This window comes from Polypterus senegalus, chromosome 1, assembly GCF_016835505.1.
Source record: "Polypterus senegalus isolate Bchr_013 chromosome 1, ASM1683550v1, whole genome shotgun sequence".
Lineage (NCBI taxonomy): Eukaryota > Metazoa > Chordata > Cladistia > Polypteriformes > Polypteridae > Polypterus > Polypterus senegalus.
In genome coordinates, this window is record NC_053154.1 from 106,137,794 (window position 1) to 106,148,734 (window position 10,941).

General features: G+C 39.5%; 1 protein-coding gene across 1 annotated transcript; it reads left to right on the forward strand.

Moving 5' to 3' along the window:
- Window positions 1-633: 633 nt before the first annotated feature.
- Window positions 634-10,457, forward strand: LOC120530854 (lysophosphatidic acid receptor 6-like). Its single transcript, XM_039755536.1, has 2 exons — window positions 634-786; window positions 6,835-10,457. The coding sequence occupies exon 2, from the start codon at window positions 6,842-6,844 to the stop codon at window positions 7,805-7,807; it is 966 nt and encodes a 321-aa protein (XP_039611470.1). The 5' UTR covers window positions 634-786; window positions 6,835-6,841; the 3' UTR covers window positions 7,808-10,457.
- The last annotated feature ends 484 nt before the right edge of the window (window positions 10,458-10,941 follow it).

Genomic DNA, 10,941 nt, shown 5'->3' on the forward strand with positions numbered 1-10,941 from the left:
TTGGGGCCCCAGTGCACTGCTTTGCCAGGGTGGCCTATAATGCTTTTAAGATGGCCCTGAGTCAGGAGATGACAGGCTCAAAACCTGGTCAGGAGGCTGTGCTGCATTTGGTCTGATCTTGTTGATACTGTATAATGTTAATCTGCAAGACTGAGAGATCAATGTGGGCAGTGAAAGACTGGCGGTTTTTACTCAAATGTCATGTAATATATTTTATTCTATCAGATAATAAAATTCTTTTGTTCTCATACATCCCATGCACAGTCAATGCCATTAAGTTAAGTAATAGGCAGATGCTACAAAGCCTGCCTGATTTCATTATAGGAATTTATGATAAATTACAGATATATAAACCCATAATATTTTAATATTAAGCACCTGTGCACTAAGCTTACGGAAGTAACTTTTGAAGTACTGTGGAATAAACAGGACTCTTCTTCTATATGGTTTCATGTGCACGAGCTTCAATTTTTATAACTTATCTGTTATGCAATGCTTACTTCCCTTTTAATTTCAAAAGCTGTAATGAATTGTAAGCAACAAAAAAAGTTACTTCTGTTAAAAGTTCTTGAACAGGAGTAAAGGAAACGAAACCGTGCGTGATCATGTTAGCGGATGTGCGAGAGCTGTCAATTCTATCGAAGGTCGCCTTAGATGCGCTCAGCTTAGCACTGGCTGATGCGATTCAGCGCCAACGTGTTATGCTGGAGGATGGACTGCTGATCAATCCGCAGTACAAACCACCTTGGAGCCGATAGACGGCGTTGTGGCTGCGCTGGGCACCAAGTAAGTCTTTCTACTTTATTTTCTTTCTAATTCTATCCGTTTTGTGAGCCTAAGTTTAGAACATTTCCATTTGATGTGTTAGACGGTCTTGTTTAAAAAGCTGACTTTACTATGTGTGTTGCAATTCGTCACTGCAGTTTTACCCTGGATGACCGAAGTCCCGTTCTGCTCTACTACTCGTGTGAGTTTGTTCCGACTGCCATTTTTCACAGACATTGTTTTTCTTCCTACATGGTATCCATGCAGTTATTGAAGTTACGCTGAGAAAGGCGTCTATTAATTGTGGGCTTGATCAACGTGTTTTAAAAACAACTTTTAAACTTTATATTCAATGCTTAAGTTGAAAGTTCTTTTAAAAATCATACTTTTATCTTGTTGCTTTGCACTGATCTTTCCAAAAGCACTATATCGTGCTTTGTGAAAGTCGCCATATATAGGCAATCATAATTAATTAAACGCCGTATGGTATGAATTCCTGCCTCGCACTCATAAATTCTCATTTAATTTTCAAGGGACAGTTCCTAGTAAGTCCTGTAGTTAAAATGGGTTATTAAAGGCGAATCTGAACAGCCGTATTTTACGAGGCAGTGTGTTTTTAAAAAGAGGCGATCATATAACAAGGAGGCGCACACTCGAGAACGGGCTCTCCTGGAAAATCATCACGAATGTGTAAAATACTGGAAAAAAAATCGGACATGCGCTCATGGTGATTTCAAGTGCACTCAAAAAACTTTAATTTCACATTATATGCATTTACAAGTGCTGTCCTTTCAAAGAGTATAAAATTAGCTCCGTTAAATCCAACGCAAAGTGTATGCTTTCACCCTTACAAACTGTGATCATTGTCTGCTTATGAAATCACTTCACGACTTTTTATAAATTCATTATTTTTAATTAAGTGATATTAAATGTTATCCGTTCTTTTTAACCATACACACTACGTGGCAATTAAATAGTATACAAAAAAATGAAGTATTTGGGATTAAATTAATTTGTGGAGAATTTAATACACGATTTTGCAAAAATTAAACAAATATTGTTCTGGTGAAGTGCTGCCAGGGTGCGCTGGCACATTGTGGAAGTTCTATAACTATAATCACGTGGATACTGATGTATGATAAACACATTTTCTTTTATACCACCCTAGATTACAAAAACATCTTTTTCTTTGTCGTCTGTATTACAGAGTTGACAACGTTAAGGTTACATGGAAGGTGTTATCACTCAGAATAAATGAAAACTGGAATGGCCTTCCATATTTATATTAATGCAGTGCAAATAACCACTTGAATATTATTGATTGAATGGAAATGTGTGGCATGATGAATATAAGTTCATTCAGTAAGATATTTTTTGTTTTAAATAAACCTTTTTCTTAAACGTGTGTATCTAAAGGTTAATTTCAACTGTATAAATCAGAGGAACAAGGTGTATTTTAAGATTACGCAATGCACATTAATTTACGTGTAAATGTTACAAAATATTACAAACAGAACCAAATATTTCTTTAAATGCAGAAACATTAATTAACATATGTGAACATTTTAAAGTTAATGAAACAAAGCACACTAAGCAACTTTTCTTTCAGCGGTATTATGCTTTGTATCACTGTTTTTGTTCAATTTTAAAATCTAAATTATTTCATTTGTAGAATTCAGAGAAAATAAAATGTATTTTAAGTTTATTTGATTTAGTTTCATCATTTGTCATACAATTGAAATGTGTAAATCTTAAAAACTGCATCCAGATATGTTTCACAATTCATGGCCTCCATTTTGACTTTCTTTTTTACTATCTTAAGTCAGTCAGTCATTCTCCAACCCGCTATATCCTAACACAGGGTCACGAGGGTCTGCTGGAGCCAATCCCAGCCAACATCAGGAGGCAAGCCAGGAACAAATTCCGGGCAGGGCGCAAGCCCACCGCAGGGCACACACACACCCATACACCAAGCACACACTATAGGGACAATTTAGGATCGTCAATGCACCTAATCTGCGTGTGTTTGGACTGTGGGAGGAAACACACGGAGAGAACATGCAAACTCCATGCAGGGAGGACATGGAAAGCGAACCACTGCGTCGCTGTGCTGCCCACTATCTTAAGTATGAAACCTAATTAAAGTTAATGCATTATAACATTTTAAGGGAAAGTTAGTGGTGCAGTGTCACACATCTAGCATCATTGTTTCCTCTGTTGAATCTGAAGGTTCTTTCCATGTTTCTGTTGGTTTCCTTCACACACCCCATCAATGGCATAGAGGTTGGCTACAATTTGAAATTAGAAAGGGAAGTCTGGGCATCTCAGCTCAAGCTGCTGCCCCCACAACCCGACCTCAGATTAACGGAAGAGGATGGATGGTGACTGAAGAGGTATGTGTGTTTGTATGTGTGTGTATAGGTGCTGTAATAGACTGTCCACAGATGGTTCCTTCCTTGCACCTAAGGCTGCCTGGATAGGCTCAGTCAGTGCAACCCTGAAATAGATTAGGTGGGCTTGAGGAATATTATGATCAGTGACTGAAAGCTACTGTGCAGATGGCAGGGGCTCACTTCTGTCAGATTGTGAAATACAAAACAGATTAAAGTCCTGCACAAAATTTAGGATCCTTAGCAAAATTGACTTTCCATTATTCGGTCATATTTCATTATTCAGAGACATGTTTGCAACATTACAGTCTAAATCCTTGTGCCTAGACCAACAAATGGTTGTCAGCCCAACACCCATGCCTGGAACTGACCCTGAATGAAATGGCAGCATACAGCAGAGCACTAACTCCGCCAATTTCTTCCTTCCACTGTGTAAAGACATACAGTCATGGCTGAAATTATCGGCACCCCTGGAATTTTCCCAGAAAATGCACCATTTCTCCCAGAAAATTGTTGCAATTCCAAATGTTTTGGTATACACATGTTTATTTCCTTTATGTGCATTGGAACAACACAAAAAAACAGAGAAGAAAAGCCAAATCTGACATCATGTCACACAGAACTCCAAAAATGGGCCAGACAAAATTATTGACACCTTTTTAAAATTGTGGGTAAATCGTTTTATTTCAAGCATATGATGCTCATTTGAACTCACCTGTGGCAAGAAACAGGTGCTGGCAATATAGCAATCACACCTGAAGCCAGTTAAAATGGAGATAAGTTGACTCAACCTTTCTGTTGTGTGTCTGAGTGTGCCACACTAAGCATGGAGAACAGAAAGTAGAGCAGAGAATTTTCTGAGTACTTGAGAACAAAAATTGTGGAAATTTATCAACCATCTCAAGGCTACAAGTCCATCTCCAGAGATCTCCATGTTCCTTTGTCCACTGTGCGCAACATAATCAAGAAGTTCACGACACATGGCACTGTAGCTAATCTCCCTGGACGTGGATGGAAGAGAAAAATTGATAAAAGACTGCAACGAAGGATGGTCTGAATGGTGGATAAACAGCCCCAATCAACCTCAAAACTTATTCAAGCTGTTCTGCAGACTCAGGGTGCAACAGAGTCAGCTTGAACTATCTGTCGACATCTGAACAAAATGAAATGCTATGGCAGGAGAGCCAGGAGGACCCCACTACTGACACAGAAACATAAAAAAGCCAGACTGGAGTTTGCCAAAATGTACTTGAGGAAGCCAAAATCCTTCTGGGCGAACATCTTGTGGACAGATGAGACCAAGGTAGAGCTTTTTAGTAAAGCTCATCATTCTACTGTTTACAGAAAACAGAATGAGGCCCACGAAGAAAAGAACACCGTACCTACAGTCAAACATGGTGGAGGTTCTAAGATGTTTTGGGGATATTTTGCTGCCTCTGGTACTGGATGCCTTGACTGTGTGCAAGGCATCATGAAATCTGAAGACTACCAAAAGATATTGGGGCGCAATGTAGGGCCCAGTGTCAGAAAGCTGGATCTGCATCAGAGGTCATGGGTGTTCCAGCAGGACAATGACCCCAAACATAGCTCTAAAAGCACCCAGAAATGGTTTAAGACAAAGTGCTGGAGAGTTCTGAAGTGGCCAGCAATGAGTCCGGATCTAAATCCAATTGAGCACTAATGGAGAGATCTCAAAATTGCTGTTGGGAGAAGGCGCCCTTCAAATCTGAGAGACCTTGAGCAGTTTGCAAAAGAAGAGTGGTCGGAAATTCCAGTTGAGAGGTGTAACAAGCTTGTTGATGGTTATAGGAAGCGCTTGATTTCAGTTATTTTTACCAAAGCACGAGCAATCAAATATTAAGTTGAGGGTGCCAATAATTTTGTCCAGCCCGGTTTTTGAGTTTTGTTTGAAATGATGTTAGATTTGGCTTTTTTTTCTCAGTTTTTTTGTGTTGTTCCAATGTGCATAAAGTAAATAAACGTGCATACCAAAACATTTGTAATTGTAATAATTTTCTGGGAGAAATGGTGCATTTTCTGGGAAAATTCCAGAGATGCCAATAATTTTGGCCATGACTGTAAAGACATGTAGGTTAGGTGAACTAGCAATGCAACGTTGGCCCCAGTATGTGTTTGGTTTGTGTGTGTGTGTGTGTGTGTGTGTACGCGTTCACCCTGAAATGGATTTGTTCCTGCCTTGTGCCCTATGGTTCAGCACCCCAGCACCCCTTGCAGCCCGTTAGAAAATGATGTGACCTAACACAGGTTTGCAGAGCACTTGGAGATGACATGGAGAGGCCATGCAGACTCCACATAGACAGTTCAAAACGAGGAGGCAGCAGCATTTGCTGATTTGCTGCAGTACCTGTTGTATATCTATATTGGCATTAAATATAAAAATTAATTTGTTATAATATCTGCCTAATGGACAGTCCCTTTTACACTTTATTTCTGGGAGAAATCATTTAAAAAAATTGTTTGATTTTAGTACATCCATCCATTATCCAACCCGCTATATACTATCTACAGGGTCGTGGGGGTCTGCTGGAGCCAATCCCAGCCAACACAGGGCACAAGGCAGGAAACAAACCCAGGGCACGGTGCCAGCCCACCACAGGGCGCGCACACACACACACACACCCACCAAGCACACAGTAGGGACAATTTAGAATCGCCAATGCACATAACCTGCATGTCTTTGGACTGTGGGAGGAAACTGGAGTACCTGGAGGAAACCCACGTAGACGTGGGGAAAACATGCAAACTCCATGCAGGGAGGACCTGGGAAGCAAACCCGGGTCTCCTAACTGAGAGGCAGCAGCGCTACCCAGCGTGCCACCATACCGTCATTTTAGTACATGAGGATGCTTATTTTAGCAACTGTGCATTTTAAAACCACGGGAAAGTGGCGGCGATAAGGTGTATGTAACCAGCTGGTGAAAAATAGTTGTTTTCTTTTTTTTAAGGGTTCAAGCAGAGCCCGTCTAGCAAGATGGATGTAAGGTTTTGTTAGAACTCCTCAAGAAATGTTCTCGCTGCGTGATTGAAAGTGAAATGTAGTGAAGATGGTATAGCTCTTGTGGTGGATGGCTGGGGGGTCCTGCCCAGTCAGGTCACCTGGAGGGACCGGGAGAGGAGCAATACCTTACCCGTGCCATGAGAGGGCAGCCACTCTGGTCTGCGTTGGGGCCACAGGAGCAGAGCTTGGAAACTCATCTCGGTTGGGGTCTGTGGTCACCACCAGGGGGCACCCAGATACTTATGGAGCCCTGGAAGGCAGCACTTCCACCATACTAGGAAGTGCTGCCGGAAGATAATTCCAGGTACGCCGGGAGTGCTTCCTGGTGTGGCGGAAGTGCTGGTGGGAGAAGATCATGAAGCACCTGAAGCACATCCGGGGAGGTATAAAAGAGGCCGCCTCACTCCAGCATGGGGGCCGGAGTTGGGTGGAAGTGGACAGAGATTGCCTGGGAGGAGTTGGAGGTGATAGAGACAAGTAGGAAGTCTAAAGGACTGTGTGTTGGTGATTACTGCACTGGGTGTTGGGTTTGTAAATAGTGGTTGCAATTAAACGCGTGTATTTTAAGACATTCTGTGTCTGCCTGTGTGTGTCGGGTCTGAGTATTTTCCTCACTCTTTAACTATGAGTAACTTTTATTTTGCCTTTTTTCTCTTGCAGAAACACAATGAATAGGAGCGTAAATGGGAGCATAAGTCGCCCAATACAAATATTCCAGATAGTTGTCTACACTCCGACTTTTATATTTGGATTTATCCTTAATATCTGTGCCATATGGATTCTCCTGACCAAGATAAAAAAATGGACCACACTGACCATATACCTGGTAAACCTCATCCTAAACGACTGCCTGTTACTCTTCACTCTACCATTTAAAATCCATGCATATAAGGTGGGGATGTGGAGCCTTGGGAGGCTTTTCTGCTCGTTTCTAGAGAGTCTGCACTTTGTGAACATATATGGGAGCATCTTGATCATAACATGCATCGCTTTTGACCGCTATTTAGCTATCAGACATCCCTTTTCAGCAAGAGCTCTTCGTTCACCATTGAAAGCAGCACTTGTCTGTGGAGTTGTGTGGATAATACTTTTTTCTGCAAGCACAGAGTCTTACAAGAACACCAGTAACAGAACTTCTTGTTTCTATGGCTTTTCCCATGAATTGTGGAAAAAGCTGTGGCTTGTTTTGATAATAGAAGTTGTCTTTGTTGGCAGCGCAATCATCATGACTTTCTGTTCTGTAGAAATAATACGCACTCTGACCAACAGGAATACCAAACTGGACTGGCACAAACTACGTAATAGTAAATCAATTAAAATTGTCCTGGCAAACCTTCTTACATTCTTGGTCTGCTTCATACCCTATCATGTTGCTGTTTTTTTGTATTTTCTAGTAAAAAACAAATTAATCACCACTAATTCTGACACTCCACGCAACATTGTAATTGTTACCATGTGCATCAGCTCCATAAACTGCTTACTGGATGCCCTTTGCTATTATTTCATTTTAAAGGAACATTGGAAAATCAATAGCAAAGATGCGACAGCTGAAAGAGAGGTTCATTCAAAGCTTTTTGCTAGTATCCTCAGGAAACCAAAGGATGAACCTGCAGAAGGGATTAGTCTCCACTGAGAGCATACCTCATAAAAATCACCAGCTACACGAAATCAAGAAGCTCGAATTGTACATTTAAAAGCCTTCTGACCTGTGTTGTAAGAGTGAATGTGTTTGCTTCATTTCATGAGTAAGATGTTTTTCATTGAATTGGAATACATCTGCTAAGATAATAGAGGAGTGTTTGAATAATTGACATATTCAACAGCATGACTAGGGGTCTCGTCTGCTTAGAAATTGTCACCTTGTCAAGCAATTGTATCAACCACAATATTCCTTTTAGAATATTGTTAAACGGAAGCTTTAAAGAATAGGTTTTGTGTTTTTCAAGTTAATTATTTATTCACAAACAAGGTATATGTGTCTTTGCCTTGCAAAATTGTGTTCTAAAGTTAAGCATTCTGCATAAATAAAATAAAATTTAAGAAAAACACAGCCTGTTCTGGCTTTTTTGTAACAGAAGCCAAGATGAACAACCCAAAAAACAAAAGCCTAAACTGAATATAACTCCTCTGAAGTGGCAGAAGTTTTGATATAAGAAACCTGAATTGCATGTTTCCAGTGCATGTCTTTAACAAAAAAGCGACATGGAAATTCATCATTTTATGGTATATTATCTTGATATGCACTATGCATTTTCTGTTCACTTGTGTGATAGCAGTAGCCTTTTTGGAGTTCCCAGGTTTTCCTGAGGCTAGAAAATTCATCCTGATGTTTTAGGAGCTTTAAAATCCAACAAGTCCAATTCTGCTTTCAGAATATTACTTAAGAGCTTCCATTTGGAAGTTGATTAATCATTACCATCTTTTCCAATGGCATTCTTCTTTGACAATGGGTGCCACCATTTAGAGATATTTGTGTCATCTGGTTCCATGGGGATTCTCCCATGATGCACAGGGGCTGCACCAGTTGTGGTGCACCACTATAAAAATTCCCCCAAAACAATACCTTCTATCCAAGATTGCACCAGACCTTGTGACTTTCCTTAACACTGTGGTTGACATTGATTATTTAGAATTCAGAAGATATTCAGACACCTTCATTTACTGCACACATTATTGTGTTATTATCCATAATGATAAAGTGAAAACATGTTTTCAGAAAGGTTTGAAAATGTATTAAAGATAAAAAACTGAAATCTCTTATGTATATTAATATATATTGCACTAATATGTTTATAACAATCAGGCTTTTGATGTGGAACTGAAAATTGTGGTCCCATGCATCCTGTTTGCTTTAATTATTCTTGATGTATCTAGAACTTGGTTGGAGTCCACCTTTGGCAAAATTAATTGATTAGACATTGTTTAGAAAGGCAGACCCCTGTTTATAGAAGATCCCAAAATTCACACTCTGTGTCAGAACAAAAGACAATCCAAGAAACTCTCTGTGATCAAAATTGTGATGAGGCATAGATCAGGACAAGGATATAAAAGGTATAAAACCATTTCTAAAGTTTTGATTGTTCCCAAAAACAGTTTGGCATAAATAATTGAGAAATGGAAGAAATGAGTAACCACCAGGTCTCTTCCTAGAGTTTGCCATTTGGTGAGATTGAGTAGCAGGGAAAGAAGGGCCTTGGTCATGGAGCTGGCCAAGAACACAATCGTTACTCTAACAGAGCTTCAGAAATCCTCTGCTTAGACAGAGTAATTTCTTGGAAGGACAACTATCTCAGCAGCAATCCATCAATCAGGAGTTTATGGTAAAGTAGCTAGATAGAAGCCACTCTTGAGTGAAAGGAAGAGACAGTTTAAATCACTCTGAGAACACGACGAGAAAGATTCTCTAGTCTGATGAGGCAAAAATTGAATCCTTTTGGCAAAACTCTAAGCACTTCACATGAAAGACCTCACATGATGAAGCACCATCACATAATAGGAGTGTTTCTTAGCAGCAGGGACAGGGCTATTGGTCAGAATTAAGGGAACAATCAATGCAGCCAAATACATAGAGGTCCTTCAAGAAAATCTGCTCCAGAGTGGACATGACTTCAGATTGGGGCAAAGGTTTTACAACAGTGACTGGAAGATAGATCCAAGACAAAGACATAGCTTTGGGACAAGTGTGTAGCTGTCCTTGAGCGGGACAGCCAAAGCCCAGATACTAACCCATAAAACATTTGTGGAGAGAGACCCGAAGATGGCAATTGACAGACACTTACTATCCTGTCTAATGGAGTTTGTGAGGATCTGCCAGGAAGGATGGGATAAATTGCTCAAATCCATGTGTGGAATTATTTTTTAAGAATGAATGATAATTTGCCTGAAAGAGAAAAAAAAAAAGACGTTTTGTATTTTTCCTGTCAGTGGGATTTTTGTTTCATGTAAAAAAAAAAACTTTTAGTGCAATTTCTATCTATTCTATTTTCCCAAAAGTCAGTATTATGAAAAAGCAGATTTCTTAAAATTCTGTTTTTATTTGATTTGTTTAATTTCTGCCATGGTGGATGACACCATCTTTCACAAACCTAAGATTGGGTTTGAATTGTGTGTGTGCAGATTGGGGTTTCCTACTACATTCCAAAGCCTTTACCATTCTGTTTTATTTTCTGTCTTGCATCCAAAGTTGTGACTTAAAGCTGAAATAATAACATTTGTAAGGTTGGATTTTAGGTGAAGTATTTGTTTCCATGTGAGTGTAATAAATATACTTGGCTACACTTTAACTTGTTCCTTTGTGATTTCAGCTGTTCCTCCTGTCTCAGTACTACCATCGTAAATACACTGTTTGAGTGCTCTGCGTCCCTCGGTATTGCACTCGGCCTTTCTGCAATACATTATCACCTTTAAGAGGTATCCACATACACTTGTTTTTTTTTTTCTTTGGAAACTCACAATTTCAACATGTTTTTCAACATCTTTATAAAATATAATTTGAGCTTCCTCCTTTTAATTATTAATATTCCAGAAAAGTTATGCACCATGTTGATTGAAACACCAGCTTGTGTAACCTAGGAGGATGACAATGAACAAGGGTTAATGTAATAAAATTCTGAAACATTTTTACTGTATCGTTGGAATGAGATTATTTTGGAAGCTATAATAACTGAAATAACATGAAACAAGTTTGTGCAAAACATTTTATGCTATAAATAATACAAGAAACACATTTTCAATGATCACATTCTACAGACATAAAGAATACATCCC